General features: G+C 38.7%; 1 protein-coding gene across 1 annotated transcript in view; it reads left to right on the forward strand.

Annotated features, from left to right (window-relative positions):
- Window positions 1–26890, forward strand: part of LOC136885405 (dynein regulatory complex protein 9) — a 49217-nt gene that overhangs the window by 7257 nt on the left and 15070 nt on the right. The window contains exon 2 of the mRNA XM_067157922.2: window positions 10040–10144. Within this exon, the coding sequence (XP_067014023.2) occupies window positions 10040–10144 (105 nt within the window). The remainder of the gene's footprint in view (window positions 1–10039; window positions 10145–26890) is intronic.

The following is a 26890-nucleotide window of genomic DNA, read 5'->3' on the forward strand; positions in this document are numbered from 1 at the left end:
CATTCCTCCAAAATATTTACTGTATTTATGAATCAAGTTGTATTTTTCTGTTTACTTGTGAATACAGTATTATTGAAAAGTCTGTACATAAGACTCATTCAAAAATGTATTTGAGAAACAAGCTCTGTTATTGTTCTGTTTTTTCTGTTTGTTTGTGAATATTGTTATTGCTGGTATATAGGAATGTTTGCATTGATAGTTTATTTCCTCATTTCACATGTTCATGTTAATCATGCTCCCCTCCCCCAATAATTACCCAGCTTGCTAGCAGAATAAGAGGACATAAAGAATGCTATTGTCCTTTTAATCCCTTTTAAGTGCTTGTCTTTGGTAGCTACCTGCAAATAATGCCTGCTTTCAGTGGCTATCTGGTAAAGAAAATTAACAAAGTAGGGATAGGTAGAAAAATATGATATTAAAAAGTATTTGACTTTTTTTAGCACTTAACATGCAATTCAAATGGAAATGGAATAAGCACATGGAGTAAGTGAGGTGTAAGGCATACAGAGTGTTGGGTTTTGTCTGTAAATGTCTCTTGGGAGGAAGAAGGAAAGCCCTACGAATGGCTTATATTTCCCTGGTGCGGCCCATACTACTTCCTTCCTGGCACCCAACGACAACGGAAAATATGAGGAAACTAGAGGGTGTCCAGCAACGAGCAGAACATTTAATTAACAAACACATCCCTTTAAACACAGCCAGGTCATTGCCAACAGTGAACTTGTTATGTAAATAAATAGACATAAGACTTCTTTAAGAAAGCCCTAACAGACAAAAACAAAAAAACAAAAAACAACCCACACACATACCCCGTTTCCACCACCTGCGGCTTAATTATGTTACAAAGAGGTTCTCACTTTCCAATATGTGTACAATTTCTTATAGCTAGTTTATTGTTTACATGACCGAGCTCAATAGTTGCAGTCGCTTAAGTGGTTTCCCATTTTCACACCAGGCAAATGCCACGGCTGTACCATAATTAAGGCCACGGCCGCTTCCTTCCACTTCCTAGGCCTTTCCTATCCCATCGTCACCATAAGACCTATCTATGTCGATGCAATGTAAAACAAATAGCATTGTTTACATGACATAATCCTTGCCTGCTGCCATTTCTTGATGGATACAGTACTTTTGTATCCATCTCTTGGCACAGGCCAGAGTAAAGTGTAGCTTCCACCAAAGTCCCAGTCTCATCCATGGCTGTGACAATATGGAAGCTGCTGGGGTATGGGTGGTGCTGAGTAATGACATTCAGAGCATGACTAGTGCATGAGTGTTATGAAAGGTGTTGCTCATAGGGTCAGTCGTGCTGCAATAGCACTTTCTGACCCAGTGAGGAAAGCAATGGCAAACTACCTCATTCCTCGTCTTGCCTAGTACCCCTCATTTTGGTGCTGCCATTGGTTTTTGCGGTTTCCTTTTAACCGCATAACCTTTGGTGGTGCTATTTGAGGATCCAACCAGCCTCTGGGCTGATGACTTAACAGACAATCCAACTTAATCTCTAAGTATAATACTAAACAGAACATGTTTCATTCCTATTATGGAACATCTTCAGCTAAGAGATTTAACAAAAATTGACAGGACAGTTAAAATATATATGATGATTATGATGATAGGATAAAATGTTCATTCATGTTGGGTTAAAATTTCCAACAAGTCAGTGTCCAAGTTAACGAATAAAATCGGTGTAAGGGGACTTCTTTTAGGCTGGAGAAGTATATACTTTTGAGTCTTGAAGATAAACTTAAGAATATAAAAGATTTTCTAACATATGATTGTCAGGGGAACTCTTGAGAACAACCATAGTTGAAGTTGAATCTGAAGTTAGAATGTTCTGATAAGTCTCAAAGTTGGTCATGTTGTGTTTTGCGTCTTCCCTTATGCCGTGTCTTCAACTGTCGTCAGTTGTTCTCAAGAATTCCCCCGACAATCATATGTTAGAAAATCTTTTATATTCTTAAGTTTATCTTCAAGACTCAACAAGTATATACTTCTCCAGCCTAAAAGAAGACCCCTTACGCTGATTTTATTCATTAACTTGGGCATTGACTTGAAAATTTTAACCCAACATGAATAAACATTTTATCTCATCATCATAATCATCATATATATTTTAATTGTCCTGTCAATTTTTGTTAAATCTGTTAGCTGAAGATGTTCCATAATTGGAACGAACATGTTCTGTTTAGTATTATACTTAGAGATTAAGTTGGATTATGTCATGTAAACAAAAAACTAGCTATAAGAAATTGTGCAAGTATAGAAAGGTGGGAAACTCCTTGTAACATAGCCTTAGTTGTGTTGAATCAATACGGGACAAAATATGAGATTTATGAGTTGCAGCTTAATTACCGCTCTGTTAAGAGGCCAAGGAGTTACTCTTTCCCCCTCCCCTAACCAGAACAACCTCATATTCAAATGGATTTTACGCAAGGTTTGCTCGAATCTGGAATCTTCTACTCTTTGAGGTAAAACTGCTTTCTCTTCCTCACTTCCTTCACCCAGTAAATAGAAACCCATATGTGACGTATATAACTTGTATAAATTAGAATTGTAAGAAAGATGGGTGCAAGTACAGTTGAATGTGAGCGAATATGTATGCATGTTAGGTATCGAATTTCAAGGATAATTTAATAAAAACCACCTATTAAATACTTTCCACGTTTAATGTGGTTTGAATCTATATGAATTTATGTAGACTTATCAGGTCAGGTACATGTTTCACCCATTATTTTGGGCATCTTCAGCCTATAGACAACCTTTAGGTCAAGGTTTGGGACCTTTTTAACCAATATATATGAACCCATATATACAATATATACAATATATACAATCATTAATAATCTCTTAAGACTAACATGCCAGGATAATAATTTAGAAAATGTGAACTAAACATAACTGTGGTTAACATAAGTTAATGGTGTTTTAACACATTTAAACTTGTCGGTTCTATTCTATCTAATTTGAAAATATGTCCAAAACTAAAATGGGTCTTCTTTCTCTATCATAAGTCTTGGGTAAAGAGGATATTACATACCAGGGTTCATTTGACCCCTATATCATATCATATTCGTGACGTACCGTAACTGATGTCAGGATGTGTTGTCAACAACTAGTGGAGATTTTGAACTGATTGTTAATTGTAGGCTGGTCAAGATTGAAAATATAAATTTAAATTAACTGTATTTTAACCTGGCAATTCTATTCTATTTAACTTAAAAATATGTTCAAGACCAAAATGGATCTTCTTCTCTATCATAAGTCTTGAGAAAGGAGGATATCGATACTGGGGCTTATTTGATACACATTTCATTTTCATGTTCTTGACATAAATAATATTGAAATGTGTTGTCAAATCTCCACTAGTGTTTGACCCAACACACACCCAACATGCACGCCCCATTGTCTAGAAGGTTGACGTAGGCATCTGAAGAAGAAGTAGTAGAAAGATACAGAAGAAAATCAGGCATGGTACCGGGCCGGTACACGTTTCAATATAATAATAATAATAATAATAATAATAATAATAATAATAATAATAATAATAATAATAATAATAATAATAATAATAATAATAATAATAATAATAATAATAATAATAATAATAATAATAATAATAATAATAATAATTTATTTATTTATTTATTTATTTATTTATTTATTTATTTATTTATTTATTTATTTATTTATTTATTTATTTATTTATTTATTTATTTACAGAGTTTACGCCCACATTGGAGCACTTAAATCAGACTACAACAAATTTGTCTTCCTTTTCTTCTCCCAAAACGTCTTGAGTCTGGTTGACCTGGCTGCCCTCTCCGCATCCGTTATAACATAGTGTTTCCTCTGTACAGTGGTCAGAGGAAGCCTGATACATTTATTCTTCAAAATACTTTTCTCGCCTCTGTTTTCTATGGTTTGCATGGTAATATTCAACTCCTCCAAATCACTTTGAACTTCTTTAAACCAATTGTTTTTTGATTTACTATTCCAAAAGTAATTAAATAACTTAATTGTTTTAAAACTCTGTTATCACTTAGTCGAAATATATGACAAAAAAGGCTATTCTTCTTTTTCTCATCGTGCCTGTGATGGACTCACTTTCCCGATAGATAACCTCATTCGGCAACAATCTCCACTGTCCATCCACCTGATGTTTCTTGTTTATGATCGTCCTGAGTATCCTTCGATCAACTCGTTGTAAGCGTTCTGTTGTTGATCTAGTACTGAGTTAAATAATGTTTCACAAGCATAAGTTGCTTCTGGTTTAATAACAGAGTTATAATGCCTAAATTTAGCATTAATCGAAAGACATTTCTTTTTGTATGTAGGCCAAGTTATCCGTTGTGCCTGCTAATAATATTAATAATAATAATAATAATAATAATAATAATAATAATAATAATAATAATAATAATAATAATAATAATAATAATAATAATAATAAAATAAGCATTTATTGGAATTATAAAACCCAAGTATTATCTGCGCACTTTTTAGTGATAGATTTACACCCTAGTGCTGAAGCGGTCGACTTTGGTTATCTTCGAGATTCGTATTGGCAACCTTTGAAACACAAACTAAGAATCGCTTATCATCGCTGTGCGCCATCTGGCGTACACTTTAAGTACTCGTACTGTTGTTGTTTACACAGCAAAGCTAAACTATAGAATTCATGCTAGGAACACTTTTCGCAACGGGAAATGTTATATAGTATTAAATATTGTGTGTGTGACACAGTTGTTTGCTTAAAATAATAAAGGTTTATAAAATTCATATCGATCGATCATATTATCGATTCAATTCAGATTTCATTTCCATTCAGTTGGCAGTATTTACGGAACCCTTCTTACTTCTCCAACGAGTACAAAAATCTATCACTAAAAAGTGAGCGGATAATATGTATTTCTTTCACAAATCGACTGAAACAGATTTTAGACTTATGAGCCTACAGTTCTGGGATGAGGAGAAAAATAGGCATTTATGACAAAACCTCTGCCTTAATCATAATAATGTCATCACCATATCATTCCCATACTCCCATTGCTTTTTCATTAGTTGTCTCATAATAAAAAAATGGGTTCTATTGTTGACCTTCTACTTCTGAAACCAAACTGATTTTCCTGTATCTGATTTTTAACCCTCAGCCTTATCCTATTTTTCAGTATCCTCTCCATTATCTTAGCACATGAGATATCAGAGTAATTCTCCTTTCTCCATCTACCACCCCTAAATTGTACATGTACAATGAAACCTTTGCCTTAATCATAATCTAAGAAGATATTTTATATAACTCGCATTGTCTTGTCCTATTTGAAAATTAATTCCATCTGCTGGTCCTTCTTGATGAATTCTTCTATGACAAGGCTGTGCTGATAAAACCAAATGAGCTGTATAAAGTAGCTAAAGTGATAGATGGCATCAGTGATCATGAAGCTGTTTCTGTCATAGTTAAAAACAAATGTGATAGAAAGGAATGTTGTAACAGTAGGACTATTAGGTAACATTATACGGTTGATACAAGAGAGGTATGGGGAAATTAAAAAAAAAAAAAACATTATGATCTATGGAAATTGGTTAAAAAATGTAAACAGGCTATGGGTAGAGCCCCACCAAGTTAGTGTCTTGGTGGATGCAAATTGTATGCCAGTGTGGATAATTTTGCTGATAATTTCTAAATAATGAAGTTTATTAATTTTCACTCAGCTATACTCTTATTTTTGCTTGTGGTTAGGCAACCCTTCACAGTTGTATGGGAGAATGGTGATATATAAAGAGCCTTGAGATCATAAATCCATAAATCTGACCGTAGCCTAACTGACTCCTGCCTGCAATTAATGGAAGGAAGGAACAAATGTCAATACGTTGGTAGTTGTCGCAAGAGAAAATCTCTCATAAACCTGTGATTGTGGGGGGGTGTCTGGTGCCAGGTATCAGGCCTATTGTATTATGTTAACAGATCTATCTGTTTCAATACCTTGGGTGTAATATACTGTACTTAAATATTTACAATATCCATGGATAACCATTCACAAATGCACTGGAAATCAATGGTAAAGGGTCAGTAGGAAGATTGAGGCAGTGCTGGCTTCATAGCCTGCTCGATGACCTCAGTATTGCAGGCCTACACCCTGACCAGGTCCATGACTGTGCCAACGTAGCAGACGCTGCCTCGGAGCAAGATACACACTAAAGGAAAAAAGATGAATAGGAATTTTAAAATTCTACAGTCTAAAGTCATGTCTTATAGGTACCGATCCTTTATTAGACCATGGGAGTTTTAACATGGAAATGATTTTAGGCTGATATTTACCATCACTCATTTTTAGGCTATTGTTAGGATGGGGTTGCCACTCCCATAGGCATTTTAGAATAAATTTAGATGGTTTGGACATGTTATGAGGATGGAGGAGGGAAGGATACCAAAACATGTGTTGGAGGCTAAGATGAAGGGAAAGAGGGCAAGAGGGAGGCCCAGAACAAGATGGATGGACTCTATCAAGAACAGTATAAGAAGAAGAAGAAGACTGGACTGGAATACAATTAGAGTAGACTCCCTCTAGTTCGGCCACATCAGGACCAGACCCTAGGCTGGACTAACCGACAATATGCTATAAAGAGAACCAATTATAAGTCAAGTAGTACTAATGTGTCTTTACCAAGTGTACTCACTTGAAATGAATTAACGTTGTCTTTATGATGTCTCCATACACTACTGAAGTTTCACTCCTGATGAGAGATGAAGACTTGTGGTGGACAATTAAATACAGAAAAAAATATTACAAAGATTCAGAATTTAATTTGTAAAGGTACACTAATACTTTGTATAAACGTCACAGACTGCCATAAAAAAATAAAAAAAAACAACAGGAACTCACATTCAGTGTACTGTAGTACTGTGTCATAAACTCTGCAGAATTCAAAAATTAAAAGAAATCTATTATCTTTCTCTGTTTTATTCCTACCACTTTTTTTAATACACATTACATCAACTGCTGTTCCTTTTGTCCACTGCTCGTAATAAGTAAAAGCTGCACTTCTCTCAGCGTGACACATTTTTCCCTCTTCGTTTAAGGACAACTGCCACCTGGGGCGAACTAACCAAAGCCGAACTAGAGGGAGTCTACTGTATTGAAGAGGAGTGGTAGAAGGAGAGGCAATGGTGGAGAAGTACCACACCCCGACCTGGCAGGAGCTGGACAAGGCAAAATAATGATGATGGTGACGATGATGATGTCGATGACGACGACGACGATTATGATGTTTTCGGGCTGGAGGTCTATCAGAAATTAGTGTCATTAGTTTAGCTTAGACATAAAATCGACACCGTGGTAACTAGGCAACCAGTGTTCCTCATCTATCTACACTAAATCTTCATCATCTTCTTTGTCACGTGATTACTGTGTGCCATAATACTGCCTTCTATATTGTCGTCGTTGGCTGCAACTCGTATCCAAGTAAACATATTCTTCAGCAGTTAACATTTTTACACTTCCATTGCTTTATGTTTCGTATGACTTAGTAGCTCAATCTTGGCATGAAATGTACGTTCACACAGATCACATGGACTGGCTGGAGGAGGGTGGGGCTGAGCTTGACGGAGCTCTCGTGCTTGTTGTTTATCCTCTTCACATTGTTGTCGTTCCTCTTCAAATACTGTAACTGATGTAGAAACAGCGTGGCACCAAAGTGTACAATTCTCAGCAAGCGTATCCCAGGATTGAGTATTAATTCCAGCTCTTTTCATAGTATGCTTTAGTTGATCTTTGGAACGCCTCAAAGGGGCTCCATGAGGTCTTGTGCCAGAGCAGAGTTCACCGTACAGGAGTTGATGAGGAAGTCTGGTTTCACTCATGTGACGGACTTGCCCTATCCATCTGAGACAGTGGCCAATGATGGTAGCTTCAATACTTACAGCATGCGCTTTCTCAAGAACTGCTGACATGGTCCTCCTGTTTGATGTTCAAGCTGGCTCTAAGTTTCTACAGATGGAAGCGCTCTAGTTTTTTATATCCTGGTGGTAGAGGGTCCATGTTTCACAACCATAAGGAAGTGTTGATGTGACAACAGCATTGTAAACCATGATCTTGGTATGCATGAAGACATTCGGGATAAACATCCAAATGCTGAGTGGGCAGCACCATTTCTCCTATCCACATCTTGTGAACAGTTAACATTTGTTGAGAGTGTACATACATACAAACATACATTATCATTAAAGACTGTTATACCTTTCAGCATTCAGTCTGCAAGCCTCTGTGAATTTACTAACGTCTCCACAATCCTCTATTTGCAATTAGTGCTGTGGCCTCATTTAGTTCTATACCTCTTATCTTTAAATCATTAGAAACTGAGTCTAACCATCGTCATCTTGGTCTCCCTCTGTTTCTCTTACCCTCCATAGCAGAGTCCATTATTCTCCTACGTAACCTATCCTCCTCCATCCGCCTCACATGACCCCACCACCAAAGCCGTTTTATGCGTACAGCTTCATCCATAGAGTTCATTCCTAAATTAGCCTTTATCTCCTCATTCCGAATATCCTCTTGCCATTGTTCCCACCCGTTTGTACCAGCAATCATTCTTGCTACTTTCATGTCTGTTACTTCTAACTTATGAATAAGAGATCCTGAGTCCACCCAGCTTTCGCTCCTGTAAAGCAAAGTTGGTCTGAAAACAGACCGATGTAAGGATAGTTTCGTCTGGGAGCTGACTTCCTTCTTACAGAATACTGTTGATCGCAACTGCGAGCTCACGACATTAGCTTTACTACACCTTGATTCAATCTCACTTACTATATTACCATCCTGGGAGAACACACAACCTAAATACTTGAAATTATCGACCTGTTCTAGCTTTGTATCACCAATCTGACATTCATTTCTGTTGAATTTCTTACCTACTGGCATCAATTTAGTCTTCGAAAGGCTAATTTTCATACCACACTCATTGCATCTATTTTCAAGTTCCAAGATATTAGACTGCAGGCTTTCGGCACAGTCTGCCATTAAGACCAAGTCGTCAGCTTAGTCCAGACTGCTTACTACATTTCCACCTAACTGAATCCCCCCCTGCCATTTTATACCTTTCAGCAGATGATCCATGTAGACTACGAACAGCAAAGGTGAAAGATTACAGCCTTGTCTAACCCCTGTAAGTACCCTGAACCAAGAACTCATTCTACCATCAATTCTCACTGAAGCCCAATTGTCAACATAAATGACTTTGATTGATTTGAATAATCTACCTTTAATTCCATAGTCCCCCAATATGGCGAACATCTTTTCCCTCGGTACCTTGTCATATGCTTTCTCTAGATCTACGAAACATAAACACTCCTAGATATAAAAAGTGGCACCATGTTTTAAATGCCCCTGTGGGCGAGGACAGTAGATTAACACCCATGATATCCCCTGCCTGTCGTAAGAGGCGGCTAAAGGGGGCCCCAGGGGCTCTGAACTTTGGAGCGTGGGTTGGCGACTACGAGGCCCTTAGCTGAGTCCTGGCATTGCTTCCATTTACTTGTGCCAGGCTCCTCACATTCATCTATCCTATCCGACCTTCCTTGGTCAACTCTTGTTCTTTTCCAACACCGACGCTGTTAGGTTTCCGAGGGCTAGGGAGTATTTCAATTTCACGTCCTTCATGGCCCTTGCCTTCCTTTGGCCGATACCTTCATTTTTCGAAGTGTTCCTTCCATTTTTTCTCTCTGATTAGTGTTACATAGTGGTTTACTTCCTCTAAAAACCACCTCCACCACAACAGCCGCCGCCGTCGCCACCACCACCACCGTTGGCTGATACCTTCATTTCTTGGAATGTCAGATCCCTTCCGTTTTTCCTCTCTGATTAGTGTTAAATAGAGTATGGCTGCCTAGTTGTACCTCCTCTTAAAACAATAATCACCACCACCACTCTCATCTTCTAAGCCCTGAAACAATAATCACCTCCATGAAATGGAGAAATTTAGATATATGTTTTATTTTTTCACTTACTCCAATTCTGTATTAATTGTCTATTATTTTTCTTCCTAGGTTTGGTGTTAAACATGAAAGTGAAGTACTAATTGATCGTGAAACAGATCAGCCCATTGAGACTGTAGAAAACACCATGAAACTGAGAAAGCTTCAATTAGATCGGTGAGTGGGAGCCTATTATTCGCCTATGTTAATTATACTTAAGAAAATTGAAATTGCAACACCATGAAGGCATTGGTCGTTTGTGTTGATTTTCAAGATATGGAATGATGCCATGTAGGTATGTAAACGATCAAAGTTTCAGACCCATTTGATTGTTGCTACAGGTCTCCCCACCTGATTGGTCGCGGAGGAATCAACTCCAGTATACGGACTCTGGTGTAGCGTAGTTGACTTGCAGTCTGTGCAGTGAAGTGTTCACCATCAAACATGCCTTGACGACAGAGAAGAGCATGCTGTCAACAACTGTCATTGTTTGAGAGGACTCGGATAATTGGGCTGTGTGAGGCTGGATTATCGTTAAGGACTGTCGCTGCACATGTTGGCTGACAGGCATCTACGGTACAACGTGTATGGCAGCAGTGGTCAAATGAAGGTACCCATACTTATAGACCTGGCACAGGCCCAGCGCGACAGACAACTATGAGAGAGGATCGCCGCATCATTCGGATGGCCCGGATGGAATCCCATGCAACAGCAGCGTAAATTCGAGCAGCTGTAACACCCCACGTTACACAACAAACAGTTGGTAATCGCCTGCGTGCAGCTGGCTTACGATCCCGTGTCCCTGCAGAAGGTGTTCCATTGACCCCACAACAGCGACGTGTAAGGCTGGCCTGGTGTCGAGAAAGATCGACGTAGGTCGACGAATGGCGTAGGGTCGTCTTTAGTGATGAATTGCACTTCTGTCTTGCCTGCAGTGATCGCCAGAATCGTGTGCGCCAACATACCGCAGAGAGGGGCCGCCTAGATCTTATTGTCGAGAGGCACACAGGGCCAACATCAAGCATTATGGTTTGGGGAGCTATTGGCTTTAATGTGAAATCACAATTAGTGCTTGTTGAGGGCACTATGACTGCTTGACAGTACGTTGATTGGGTACTCAATCCAGTGGTTTTCCCTATGATGGCGAACATTGCTAATGGGATGTTTCAGCAGGACAATGCCCGGGTTCATACTGCACGCATCTCCAGAGAAGCTCTCCACGACATCACAACCTTAGAATGGCCCGCCAGATCCCCAGACCTCAGTCCTATTGAGCATATGTGGGACATGATGGGTCGACAACTGGGCAACCGTCCTCAGCTACCCACAACTCGGGAAAAACTGACCCGTGCAGTGCAGCAAGCATGGACCACAATTCCTCAGGAAGCGATCCAGGGCCTTATTGACTCCATGCCTCGATGAATTCATCAATGTATTGCAGCTCATGGTGGGCACATCCTGTATTGTTTGATGACCAAACTTGTGGTCAGAGGGACCTGAAAGTGTAATCATCGAATCACAACCAAACACTCGTTCTGCATGTTCAATTTCAGCAATTTAGCACCACTCCTTCTGGGTGTTGCAATGTCCATTTTCTTCAGTGTATTATGGTTTGTTCAGAACCTTAACTTTCAGTGTAATCGCATTGTCATTTAGTGATTTAATTTGATATGTAAACAATCAGTGTAGTGTATAATATGACAATATTTAACAAATGTTATTGTTCATTTGAGTACAGTGTAATATTCTGTCAAATACCATCATCATCATTAATTCATCATTTTCATTTCCCCTGGTCCATCTCCTGCCAGGTTGGGGTGTTGATGGCACTTCTTCACCGTTGCCTCTCCTTCTTCAGTAATTGTATTCCAGTTCAGTCTTCTTCTTCTTATACTGTTCTTGATAGAGTCCATCCATCTTGGTTTGGGCCTTCCTCTTGCCCTCTTAGCCTCCTTCCCTCCTCCATCCTCATAACATGTTCAAACCATCTCAATTTATTCTTCTCCATCGTATCAGTCCATTTCTCTACCCCTATCTCTTTTCTGACCTCAACATTTCTTACTCTGTCTCTCCTTGTCTTCCCTACCATACTCCTCAGGAACTTCATCTCACTGGCCTGAATTTTACTCTCATTTCTTGGTGTCAAATTCCAAGTCTCTGATGCATATGTTAATATGGGGGTATAGTACATCTTGTACATTATCTCTTTACATTTCATAGGAACTTCTCTGTTCCACACCAGGTTTCTTATGTTCTGGCAGGGGTGGTTTCTCCATAAGGTTGCAGGTTTGCGCTACCCCCATTAAATTTTTATGTTTATTTTAGGTAAAGTTTCATAATTTGGATTACTCAACTACTGTATTTTCATTCACCAAGACAAACCTTTCAAGAGCTTGAAAGAGCAAATATTGACTACAGGATAATTTGCAAGCTGGTACTCTTAGATGTTCACTGCAGGAGCCGCAAAGTTTGCACCGGGAAGTCAACCTGTGGTAGGATGAAACCTAGGCTTCTAGAAGTGTGCTTTTGGGCTGCTAGAGGGGTGCGCGGGGAGAGGAAAAGATAGGCGTGGCTTCTTATACATTGCTTAAACGGAGGTTTATCAACCTGGCTCCTCTTACCACGCCCGACTGGATCGCTCGCTGCGCTAAGGAGCTAGCTAGAGCGAAGCATCAAATCGGCTGTGCTCCTACATAACCAACTACTAGCAAAGTCGCTAGAGACCGTTGCTGCTCAATGTGAGATTCTGTTGTAGAACAGGAGTGTCATCTAGCGACACAGGATGGAAGTTCATCTGCGGGATCACGGCTGGTTGGCTCCCTCGCTGCGCTCCGTAAGGAGCTAGCTAGAGCTATTCGTCCTGGCTAGAGCGATGCATCAAGTCGACCGTGGCTGGATATATAACTAATGGCTCTAAATTTGAAAATAAACACCGCCATTTCTTTCAGTATAGTCGTGAGCTTTGTTATGTGCGTACAAGCTAAGTAGCTTATTGATTTCATTGTGTAAACATTCGTGTCAGCATGTGTGTTTTTATTATTGTGTATTTTTATCAGTTAGTGGTGTTTTGCCAGATCATGAATTCGGTGCATTCTTTAATGTCTAGGCTGTTTCCGCAATGGACTGCCGAGGAAAAATCCGAGGTGAAACGAATGGGTAGGCCCACGCGACATTTAATTTCAAAACCAGATACATTACAAAAGTATAAATTTACAATACCGGAATTAGGCTACCTCAAAGTGTTTCGTTTCAATATGGTAAAAGGGTTTTTAAATGAAAAAAATTTGATGCGTTGTAGTAATATTCCTGAAAATAAAAATGTAAAATGTTTGTTTTATTTTTAATAATAAAAAAGTATTGTTGATGTATCTAGATTTGAAAATTAGCCTGTAATCATATTATATCATTGGTAAAGATTGTGCACCACTGAACTTTTTAACCACCAGCCGCTACTGTGTTCTGGTAGAATGTATTTCCTGCTTATGCCCTCCTGCGGATCTCCTTACCCGACCTTGCATCTTGCTGAGTCCTGGCATTGCTTCCACTTACTTGTGCCAGGCTCCTCACTTTAATCTATCCTGTCCGACCTCCCTTGGTCAACTCTTGTTCTTTTCCGACCCCGACGCTATTAGGTTTGCGAGGGCTAGGGAGTCTTTCATTTTCACGCCTTTCGTGGCCCTTATCTTTCTTTGGCCGATACCTTCATTTTTCGAAGTGTCGGATCCCTTCCATTTTTCTCTCTGATTAGTGTTATATAGAGGATGGTTGCCTAGTTGTACTTCCTCTTAAAACTATAATCACCACCACCTCACCTTGCATCTTGCATTATTTCACTCCCCAAATATTTGAAGTATTCAACAACCTCAAGGTTTTGTTCCCCGATACTAACGATTCCTTTTCCTTCCCTTTCTCCTCTTGTGATCACCACATTTTTGCTCTTCTCCACACTGAATTTAGTTTCATACCACATTTCTCAATATTGTTATTTAAAGCCTCTATTTGGATTTGTGCCTCTGTATTGTTGACTCCCCAGATCACTATGTCATCTGTAAACAACAATATTTTCATATCCCCTCCATATCCTGCCTTTGTTTCCTTTATAATTTCATCTGTAGCCTTTATAAATATAAGTGGAAATAATACACTTCCTTTGTCTTAGTTCAAATACCATATCATGTATGTTGTTGTTGTTGTTGTTGTTGTTGTTGTTGTTGTTGTTGTTGTTGTTGTTGTTGTTGTTGTTGTTGTTGTTGTTGTTGTTGTTGTTGTTGTTGTTGTTGTTGTTGTTGTTGTTGTTGTTGTTGTTGTTGTTGTTGTTGTTGTTGTTGTTGTTGTTGTTGTTGTTGTTGTTGTTGTTGTTGTTGTTGTTGTTGTTGTTGTTGTTGTTGTTGTTGTTGTTGTTGTTGTTGTTGTTGTTGTTGTTGTTGTTGTTGTTGTTGTTGTTGTTGTTGTTGTTGTTGTTGTTGTTGTTGTTGTTGTTGTTGTTGTTGTTGTTGTTGTTGTTGTTGTTGTTGTTGTTGTTGTTGTTGTTGTTGTTGTTGTTGTTGTTGTTGTTGTTGTTGTTGTTGTTGTTGTTGTTGTTGTTGTTGTTGTTGTTGTTGTTGTTGTTGTTGTAACCTATGGCTTTACTGGGAAGTAACTCTAATACAAAATTGATATCTCAGACAATAGTAATATACAAATAACATTAATAAAGTACAGATGTATTAGGGAACAGTCTTGTTTCATCTTGTTTCTGGCTGTCCAGTAAAGGGCTGGTAATTTTCCTGTTTTTTTGTTGGCTTGTATTGAGTCCTGTGCACTGAAGTAGGTTTCCATCACTGATCCAGTAATTTTGCAGACGGTACACTTTTCCGTCAGGTATATTTTGATTCTAGCTAAATGTGCAGCTAAACAGTCATGTCCTGTCTCCAGCCTGAAGATCGCCACTGCATCTTTCCTCGGCTTGCTTTTATTTTTGTCCCATAGGTCATTTTTTTCTGTTTCATTTCTTCATTCTTCTTGATTGAGCTGCTAGAGGTTTGGTTCTCATGTAGGTACTAGTGCCATTTCTTGTTAATTTAACTGCCAGTTCATTGCCTTCTATTCTTACATGTGCAGGGATCCATTGTAAAGTGACGTTTCTCTTTAAAATTTTCAATTTTGTTAGTAGATATTTAATGTCTAAACCATCATTAGTTCAAAAACACACCCGTACAAGAATCTACAAAACCTTGGCAAGTCCTGTACTTTGCTATGGAAGTGAAGCGTGGACCGCGATGAGAGAAGAATAACTACAGCTGAAATTAAATACACACGGCGAACAGCAGGAGTCACTAAGTGGGAACACAAAAGAAATACAGAAGTGCTGAATGACCGTAAAAGCATACCTTTATTGGAATACCTCTATGAATACCAGAGAAATTGGCTAGAACGCCTAAACAGGATGGACAGAAGCAGAATCCCCAAAGTAGTCATAAACTACTGCCCCGGTGAGAAGAGATCTCTGGGACGCCCCAGGAAGAGATGGCGTGAAAATGCAAATCTTTTGTATGGACCGTAACAGTTCTTCTATAGGACTAATACATGAAAGGATGATGATGATGATGATGATGATGATGATGATGTTTAATGTCATTAATTCTTGATGAATGGGGTTTGGTATTTAAGGATACTGTTTGTATGGAAGCCTGTGAATCTGTGAGTAGGACTGCTTTTTCAAATGAACTGATTCTATAAATCAGATTTCGTAGAGCAAGATAGATGGCTTCTCTTTCCCCATCGAAGTTGTTATGACATCTACCTGCTGGAGCATATTGTGAGGACAATGTATTGTATTGATTATGTTTGTCTACAGACCTCTTTCAGATAGGCCTACCGGGCGAGTTGGCCGTGCGCGTAGAGGCGCGCGGCTGTGAGCTTGCATCCGGGAGATAGTAGGTTCAAATCCCACTATCGGCAGCCCTGAAGATGGTTTTCTGTGGTTTCCCATTTTCACACCAGGCAAATGCTGGGGCTGTACCTTAACTAAGGCCACGGCCGCTTCCTTCCAACTCTTAGGCCTTTCCTATCCCATCGTCGCCATAAGACCTATCTGTGTCGGTGCGACGTAAAGCCCCTAGCAGATAGGCCTGCAATTTTGATGCATAATTCAGGCTCAGAAATGGCAGTTAGTCTCTTGATACAAAACTTTAATTTAATGATTGATGTGTTGGTGTTTGGTCAAAATTCATTTCCCATGTTGAGAACAAAAGTCCAACGTCTTCTTCTTCTTCTTCTTCTTCTTCTTCTTCTTCTTCTGCTATGTGCCGTGCCCAGTCTCCCAGACATTGGCGATCAATGTGGAGAGTGCTTTTCTGTCTTCAGCCACACGGTAGAGTTCTTCAGTGCTTTTTATGCCTGTCCAGTCTTTAATATTCTTAAGGCATGTTGTTCTCCTCCTGTCTACTGCTTGGTGCCCTTCAATTTTGCCTTTCAAAATTAGATGTAAAACTGCATATTTTTCACCATGCAAAACATGCCCTAGGTATGCAACTTTTCTGCATTTGATGGTGGTTACCATTTCCTTTCTTGCAGTTTGTTCTCTGTAATACTGGTTCATTGGTGGCATGGTCAATCCATGAGACTCTGAGCATTCTTCTATGAAGCCAAAGTTCTAAGGCTTCCAATCTTTTGATGGTGGCCTCTTTTAATGTCCAAACTTCAACCTCATAAAGGAGAGTAGACCAAATATAACATTTCACCATATGTTGCCAAAGTTTTAAATTTAATACATCATCACACAATAATGTCTTCATCTTCTGAATGTTGATTTTGCAATTTCTATTCGGCTCTTAATTTCTAGGTCTTGGTTCAAATCATCTGTTATCCAACAACCAAGCTATTTAAGTTTATTTATTTACTTGTTGAATTTGTTGGTCTTTAACTTTCAGAGTAGCATTATTTCTTCCTCTGCTGAAACCATTAGTTTTGTTTTTTTGATGTTGATGTTTAGAACCATCTCTTCCCCAACTACATTAATTTTGTCCAGGAATAGTTGCAAGCTTTCAACACTATTAGCAAGAATTTATTACTGTGTCATCTGCATATCGCAAATTACTTATTACTTTATTAGTTCTCCATTTATTTTAATTCCCACTTCCAAATCGACTGATACTGCCTTAAATATGGCATCTGAATAGATGTTAAACAATAACGGAGACAAATCATAGCCTTGACGAACTCCTCGTCAAATTTCTATGTAGTCCATTGTATCATCATCAACCTTCACCACAGCCTTCCGATGCCAATACAGGTAAGGTAAGGGTTATTCTGACCGAAGGCAGGTCCGAGCCTCCGGAGAGGTGTTCCTGAGCCGGAGTTTACGTGCAGTAGGGTGGCCAGTTCCTTTCCGCTCCTCCATTCCCTTACCCTCCACCAACAGCGCGTGGCAACCCATCCAACTCCTCCCCCTGTGGGTGGGGGCGGTAGAATAACACACGGTAACCCCTGCCTGTCATAAGAGGTGACTAAAAGGGGCCCCAAGGGCTCTGAACTTTGGAGCGTGGGTTAGCGACCACGGGGCCCTCAGCTGAGTCCTGGCATTGCTTCCATTTACTTGTGCCAGGCTCCTCACTTTCATCTATCCTATCCCTCTGTGGGTGGGGGCGGTAGAATAACACCCATGGTATCCCCTGCCTGTCGTAAGAGGCGACTAAAAGGGGCCCCAAGGGCTCTGAACTGTGGAGCGTGGGTTGGCGACCACGGGGCCCTCAGCTGAGTCCTGGCACTGCTTCTACTTACTTGTGCCAGGCTCCTCACTTTCATCTGTCCTATCCGACCTCTCTTGGTCAACACTTGTTCTTTTCCGACCCCGACGCTATTAGGTTTGCGAGGGCTAGGGAGTCTTTCATTTTCACGCCCTTCGTGGCCCTTGCCTTTCTTTGACCGATATCTTCATTTTTCGAAGTGTCGGATCCCTTCCATTTTTCTCTCTGATTAGTGTTATATAGAGGATGGTTGCCTAGTTGTACTTCCTCTTAAAACAATAATCACCACCACCACCACCTTCATCTATCCTATCCGACCTCTCTTGATCAACTCTTGTTCTTTTCCGACCCCGACGATATTAGGTTTGCGAGGGCTAGGGAGTCTTTCATTTTCACGCCCTTCATGGCCCTTGTCTTCCTTTGGCCGATATCTTCATTTTTCGAAGTCTCGGACCCCTTCCATATTTTTCCTCTGATTAGTGTTATATAGAGGATGGTTGCCTAGTTGTACTTCCTCTTAAAACAATAATCACCACCACCACCACCCATCCAACTCCTGACCACGCCCATTGTTGCTTAACTTCGGAAATCTCACGGGATCCGGTGTTTCAACATGGCTACGGCCGTTGGCATGCCAATACAAAATTTTCAATAATTCAAAAGTCGGACTATAAACTATATAAAGTTTACACTTTTGGCCAGGGCATTATAAATCTGGGTCGCCATGGTGCCTAAAATTCTTTCTTTGGCACCTTATTTTTTTGCGCTGGGTATTATCTCCACCTTTATATGTTTAATTCCTGGTTTGGTGTTGCTGAACTACTGCAAAGCACATGCAATAACACACAACCCCTTGACACTCTGGGTGATATTTTTAACATTTTAAACAATAATGAAGGCCACACTGTATAAGCAACAGAAGAAAAAATAATGTTAAGTAGAATGTTTGGGTGTCAAGAAAACCTCTTGTAACGAAAGTATTACCAATGTAAAAATAACTCAAATATTCTTCTCCTTTAGCATCAAAATAGTCTGGCTCCATGGCTAAATGGTTAGCGTGCTGGCCTTTGGTCACAGGGTTCCCGGGTTCGATTCCCGGCGGGTTGGGAATTTTAACCATCATTGGTTAATTTCTCTGGCACGGGGGCTGGGTGTATGTGTCGTTTTCATCATTATATCATCCTCATCACGACACGCAGGTCGCCTGTGGGAGTCAAATCAAAAGACTTGCACCTGGCGAGCCGAACTTGTCCTCAGACACTCCCGGCACTAAAAGTCATACGCCATTTCATTTCACTATTAAAATAGGATCTTGTTTGCTATTTGTTTGTCCAACCCTTGTCCTGTTTCTCTACGGGGTCATGTATGAGGTGAGATGAATCTGTCGTGGTGAGTTTTTTATGACCGGATGGCCTTCCTGACATCAACCTGACCAGAGGAGTTAATGAGATGAAATGAATGACGTGATCTGTGATAGTAGGAAGGGAGAGGGTGAAACCCGGTGGTGGTACATGGCCTACTCCTGTCGAATAGCACCAAGGAGTCTGCTCAATGCTTAATGTCCCCATCCGATGGACGAATCACCATCAGCAGCGTCATATGCCCTCACTCCATATGAGCACTGCGGAGAGGTTTGGAATTGTACACCACCACCACCTCCCCTTCCCTGCCAGCCAACATTCTGATGGTGACATTTTTTTCGAGCAACAGGACTCGAACTGGCTAACCACGGTGTCAGACTGTTTATATTTCAATGCCTTAACGATCATGCCCACCAAGCGGGCTCGTTTGCTATTAAATTTATTATTTCAACAGGGCTGTTATTGTAAAGTGGAATAGAACGTACTCTCGTGGAATTTATTTTCGTATACTGACAGCATACGAAGTTCCTAGGCATGTGCATGGACACGAAAGACAAAATAACGATGTCTTGTTAAGTATGCCTTGTTCCTTGTCTCCTATTTGCTTTTTAGATGGATAGATAATGTTTAAATTTTAAGTTATTAATCCTTTAACATGACAGATTAATACATACAAAGGAATTGTGCAATTTGGTGCTGTTGACTACAATATTCACTTTACTATTTACATTTTACAATTTACAAGTTTTTAGAACAGTATCAAAGTATGCAACAATTGGCTAGTTTCATAAATTGTATACATAGTGGCATGTCTTTGTAGTAAAGTACACAAATTACATAGTGAAGTACACAAATATACAAAAGCAGCTCACTCCATCTTTAATTTTTCTTTGCTTTTCTCTCTCGGCAAAGATCGCTTATTTTTGGTTTTTAGATCAGTCAAGTCCACTAAAAGGTGGCCTACACCGTTTCCCCTCCAGTAACCAAGTTACGATACAAAGATAATATGAACATAAACAAAATATTAAATATATACAACGTCATCTGTGTAGCAAGTGAGAAACCTGACTGTCCTTCCACTACGTGATCTTGTTACTACTTTCTCCTTACTGGGCTCGTCCTGGGGATCTGTCGTTAATCCATCAGTGGGGCAGGGTCCTTGCAGGACACCTGGTCGTTCTTCATGACGAGCTGTAGAAGTCTCATCATCTGCTGCTATGAAGTAGGCTGGTTTCAGGTGATCAGTGGAGACGTTTATAGATTTTAATCATGAAATATTTATCAGTTTGGCAGTTACCTGGAAAGGACCTTCATATGGGGGTTGCAAAGGTCTTTTCACTCTATTGATTCTCAGAAATACATGACTACATTTACTGAAATCTTTATGGATGAACACAGTTCGGGAAGTTTTGTGCTTAACTTCCACAGGTCTGAGTTGCTGCCTGTGCTGCTGAAGTTTAGAGACAGAAGTTTCTGGTTCGATCTGAGGTTGAGGGTTATCGAAGAATTCATCTGGAAGCCTAATATGTAGTGAAGTACACAAATTATATAGTGAAGTACACAACACACTGAATCCACCTTAGCTACACTTTAATTTTGCACCACAATTATCGTTATACACAAATATACAAACACAGTTCACTCCATCTTTGCTTTTCCTCCGCCTTTCTCTCTCGGCAAAGATCACTTATTTTTGGTTTTAGTACAGTCAAGTTCACTAGGGGGCAGCCTACACCTTATTTAGTTTAGTGTCCTGCTCTCTTTACATTTTATGGCAATCTGTTGTAGTGTTCAAAACTATAAAATCACAATACTTATTGCTATTACTAGTGAACAGCGTTGCCAATTCAGCGGATTTTCCACCAAATTTGGCAGATTTTTAAATGGAACAGCGGATAAATTTTCCATTTAGCGGACAGCAGATTTTTTGACGGATTTTCAAACTTGTGTTTTAGCAATTTTCAGCGGTAAGAATATCACCTTTCATCACCAGGAGAAAAAAATATAGAACTTAGTACGGCGTAATAGTTTACGCATTCCTGTCATATTGAACTTATGCTGCATACTACCACTTGTTTTCTAGGCTACCTCTGGCCCACAGACTCAGTCAGTACAATCGTTACTGTACTCTTGATGAGCCCGATAGTGTCGTGTTTGATAAGGTGTTTCTTTTGACAGCAGGCTCTTTTTGGTACGTCAATATGTCGAAAGAAAAGGTCAAAAAGTAGTCAGGAATTTCGTAAAGTGTGGTTACATAATTAAACTTTAAACGACTAGTTGGTTGGGCTTCCCGGTGATCCCAAATACGGACAGTGCGTCTATTGGCAGTGCATTACAAATGCAAAATTGTTTGACAATAATTCTTTCCGCACTTATTGAAAACAATGAAAACAGTAATGAAAGTGGAAATAACTTTCAAAATAGATTTGAAAATTTCCGTATGGTTTTTGCTGCTGTGGTGTGCCAGCATATTCTTTGGAAAAATGAACAGTACCATATGGGTTCATATGAAACAACAGGACCTCAACTCAGCACATCTGCTTCAGAGCATATAGTGCACGGAGAAGAAGATGAACTCCTGTTCTGAAACTGGTGAGTGTTGAGTTAATCAACTTCATTTAAACAGCTGGGCTGTTTTGCTTCAATTCGAAATGTAGCGGAATTTGGCGGATTTTCAACTAAAATCTACTGGAGAAAAGATTTATGGGTTGGCAACACTGCTAGTGAAAGGCTTTTAAGGTGCAGTGCCTTTCCAAAAATATAGCTATTTTTGTACAGATAAGTCGGGGACATGAAATGAAGCAAAATAAACACAATTTGTTGCACCTTTTTTCACCTTTTTGTAAGATTACTATATTTTGTCCCCTTTTTCCATTCTATTTCATGTTTCAGCACCTTCTCCCTGCTTTTATCAGTGTTTAAAAACAATAGACAGATTTTTTTTTTCTCTTACTGAAACAGATTTTTGAAAATTTGTTTAATTAGAAGCCAACAGCACTGAATAAATTAAAAAACTACAAAGCCCCAGGAGATCAGACCTTTGCGGAAATCTGGAAATATGCAGGAAGATGAGCGAAAGTTTCCCTCCATCTCTCATGCTAAAATACAAAACACGTCTATACCCAGTGTTATGCTCAGTGGAATACCAGTAACATTTAGCGATCATGTAAAGAACCTTGGAGTAGTATTCGATAAATATTTAAGTTGGTCGGAACACATCACAAAAATCTGTCAAAGAGTATTCTACTCATTACATTCTGCAAAAAGGATGAGGGACTTCCTTCCAAGAAACACAAGAAAATTATTAGTACAGAGTCTAATATTTCCAATATTTGACTACGGAGATGTAGTTTATAATAGTATGAGCAAAACACTTTCATGTCGACTACAGCGAGCCTACAATGCTTGTGCTCGATTCGTATTAAATATCCCAATCCAAACTCATATTAGCCCTTTCCTCTCTCAGCTGTCGTGGCTAAGATTGACTGAACAACGTAAATACCATGCTGTTTCCCTTCTCCACAGTATTCTGCAAACAAACAAACCAGACTATCTTAGAACAGACTTTAAATACCTCTCCCCTTCCGATAGAGCTCCCTCAAGGTCATCCACACGTTCCCTCTTGTCCATTCCCATTCACCACAGTAACTCGTACAACTCATTCATACCTGCTACCATACGTTCCTGGAACTCAATCCCAGCTGAAATTAGAGGCATAAGCAATCCGAAGTTATTTAAAAGGAAATGTTTAACGTGCTACACAAATATGTAAAAAGTAGATTTTACTAACATAAGAATTTAATAATTAGCTCTTAATTATCAATAAGGATACAAAATTATAGAGGTTAAGTAAATTAATTTTAGTGATTTTTAGAAATATATGTAAAAATGATTTTATGAACATTATTCTGTAAATTGTATAAAGCTGTTGTATAATATGGTTTGGCATAATAGCAGACTTCATAGCCTGAGCCCCGCCATATAAGAAAGGCAATAAACTAAACCAATAAACATCAACAACTTGTCTCTGTCTGGATTAAAGAAGAACTGCCAGAACACTGGACAACAGCCCTCATTCACCCACTGCACAAAAATGGAGACAAAACTGACCCTGATAATTACAGGGGAATCTTGCTCCTAGACATAACATACAGAATCTTTTCAATAATCATCCTTAATAGAATAAGTTTCCAACTTAAGAAAGAACTAGGAGAATATCAAGGAGGTTTCATTCATACCCTGGAGGAGCTGTCTTGATCAGATCATGAGTCTTAAATTGATAATGGACTGTAACAGGAGAAGAAACAAAGATATGGTGATAATATTTGTAGATTTCAAGAGAGCTTACGATTGCATTCATAGAGAATCTCTGTTTAAAATTTTAAGACACCTTGGACTATGCCTCAAAATAATAAACCTGATAAAATTGACTCTCACTAACACCAAATCAAAAGTGAAGTTTAGGGGTGAAACATCAGAGTCATTTGAAATTAAAACTGGACTACGGCAGGGAGATGGGCTCTCACCACTATTATTTAATTGTGCTCTAGAAATGGTAATGAGGGAATGGTTTAGGAAATGTCCCCAAACAATAAAGATTGGCCGAAAAATCAAAACAAATTGCCTGGGTTTCACTGATGATTCAGCATTACTGCAGTTGACATAAAAGAAGCAAAAACCCAGATATCAGAACTTCAAAACATTGCAAATGAAATTGGCCTCAAAATATAATTTGAAAAAACAGAAATTATGCCCCAAAAACCAACACAACTAAAAGAAATTACCATAAATGGTAATAAAATCAAAACAGTAACTCATTTTAAGTATCTTGGAGAAGTAATAACACACAAACTAAATGAAAAAAATATCAATGTAAACAAGAAAAAATAGATTAGCTAAAGCACAAAACTTAACATGGGATATCTACAAAAAGAAATGTCTATCAATAATGCAAAAATAAAACACTACAACACTGTCATAAAACTGGAAGCTACATATGCAACAGAAACTTGTTTTCACCTGAATAAACAATCAAAGACTGAGAGACTTCAGAAAATTGAAAGGAGGATTGGAAGAACCTGTATCAACAAAAAATACCAGAAAGATGGACAGTGGCATATAATACCTAACAAAGTCGTGTACAAAGAGTTAGAACCCATTACAGATACTATGCGCAAGAGGAGTCTGGGATTCTTTGGACATATCATAAGGATGCAGGACTCGAGACTTCTGAAACAACTAGTACAACACAATCTTGTCTTACAAAATACCACAATAAGATGTAAATAGATCAGAGAAGTACAAAAGGATCTGAAGGAAATAGGCCTTACAACAGAAGACACCACAAATAAGATAAAATTGAACACAAAACTCAAGAATACAAACCTCTGCTTTACCCTTACATGAAACAAACCACCAACGTGCATATTTTCAACCGAGGAAAGGGCACGAAGATCGGAGCGTCTGAAGAAGTACTGGGAGGACTGCAAAACCTGAACAATCCCTTCAAAGAGACCTGAACGATGGATTGACTAAGTGAACCTATGTGGTCATAAACAAAGAAGAAGAAGAAGAAGAAGCCAACAATAGTCTAAATACATATTAAAATATAATTTATAAAAACCACCAGTAATTCATATTCCAGCAATAATGGCCAACCTGGAGCTGTGCTATCAAATTAAAATTTAAACAATGATGCTGTGAAAGTTTAAAACTAAGTTCAGTTAGTACTGGCATGAATTTAATGGTTCCACTTATCAGCTGTGTGCTCTGTTGTTGACCGTGTTAGTGTTTTTCCAGTCCGGACAAGAACGTATTTTTCACAACACAAAATCATGCCGGTGCATAAGGAGAAGAAGTTGTATGCACTTTCAGAAGAATTGAAGATGCAGTTTATCAAAACTGATAGCATCATCCTTCGATGTGCCATTTGCGAAGTAAATATTGCATTTGATGACAAGCACCAAAGAAAAATAAATAAACCTAAGCAACACGCCTTCACTTCAGGATCTGAAAAGCAGCGGTCATTGCTTGAGTTCAGTGAGGACCTTTCCATGGCAAGATTCTCATAAAGGCTCCTGATATTATTATCATCATCATCCACGTATGAATATCTAGTCTGAGTGAAATATTATGCATTTTCTGATGTTCTGCTGTTAAGGATCCTTCAAGGATGTGCAGAGCAACATACTTTACAAGTGATAAGCTCTAATAGCTTCATTTCAAGTAATACTAATCCCGTATTGACTATAATCAATCAATGAATATTCAAGATAAACTTAAATATGCACACTTACCTCGGTAGAAGTGAGTCCTTCTCCGCACATCGGGGCCAATAATAAGGAATAAAAATTATATTCATTACCACACAGAACTTTACCATCACGGCCCCGATCTGACTTTAAATTCTGAAGCATTTAAATTTTATTATACCGTCTAAGGAATGTTTATTAAGTTTCAACAAATCTTCTACCAAGAGATACACATCAAGTGTGCTATTTACAACAAATGATATTTTAAGATTTTATAAGCAAAACTGGTATTTCCCAAGAACATCAACAAGAGAAATATGGACAATTTAACTGTTTTATCTGTCTTACGACTTGCAATTTTAACAAAATTTTGAAAATCTTATTTTAAATGTCAAAAAATTTTAATGTGTCTTTCCAATTTTAATAATATTTATTTCTGATATATTAATGTTAATTTATTATTAACTGATGATGTCCCTTAGGGGACGAAACATGTACTAGATATAAAAAATTACATATTGTATTGAATAGGCGGACCACTTAATTATAATATTTAAGTTTATCTTGAATATTCATTGGTTGAGCAACATACTGTCAAAAACATTGAAATGTCATGTGTAATCCAATATAACAAGTTTATTAATTATCAGAACCCAATAAATGGGATAAAGAAAGTTTATGTAACTGGTTTAAACCTTCATAAAAGTGATTTCATCAACACCTTTTTTTGCACTTTTTTGTATGTTTTTTCACAACCATTTTTCCCCCTTTTCTGACCATACTTTTCACCTGAAAATCCTGTTCCTAGCTATTACTACCATGTTTTATTTTTCAGGAGGCGGGACGCTAGTATATTAACGATGCAAGTACTAAAAATCTTACCTGGCTCCTAGGTTTGAGTGCTGGCTCCTAGATTTAAAAATATTTGTAATGGCCTGCCTTTAATATAAAAGAATCAATTTCGGCACTTATTTCTGCCTTCTGCCTTCTGAATTCAAAACTGACACTGAAAATATCATATCACCCACAGTTTTGGCACAAAACATATACTTTGCTAATAATGATATCCTATATTGAAGTAGTACATATATATATGGCACACGAATGATACTCAACTGGAATACAAGTTTAAACCAACAACATATTGAAATGTGCACACATTCAACAGATGCATACAAAGAATGTGGTAGAAAACATGCGCTAACATAATTCATCCTGTGCTTTTTTTAGTTGTCAGGGTGTGGCCCCTGCTTTTCCTCTTATGGGGCATTTCTGTGTGCTCATGGTGAAGCATCCAGCAGTAGTTGCCCATCATTCAAAAATCCCAAGTTCCCTGGTGTTGTTGTTCCATGTCCTTTATATCTTGATGGAACCTTTCACCCTGTTTCTCACTTACAGTACCCAGGTTTGGAGGAAAAAAAGTCAAGGTGAGAATGTAAAAAATGTAACTTCAAACTCATTGAGCATCGCAGCATTTTCAGCTTTGTCAGCATGTTCTCCACTATGTTGACATCTGGGCTACTGTTGTTTCACAGGAAGTTTTGAACCACACACTTAAAGGCAGTTCAGGCTTCTCACTCAACG

The sequence above is a fragment of the Anabrus simplex genome, chromosome 14 (assembly GCF_040414725.1).
Source record: "Anabrus simplex isolate iqAnaSimp1 chromosome 14, ASM4041472v1, whole genome shotgun sequence".
In the NCBI taxonomy this organism is placed as follows: domain Eukaryota; kingdom Metazoa; phylum Arthropoda; class Insecta; order Orthoptera; family Tettigoniidae; genus Anabrus; species Anabrus simplex.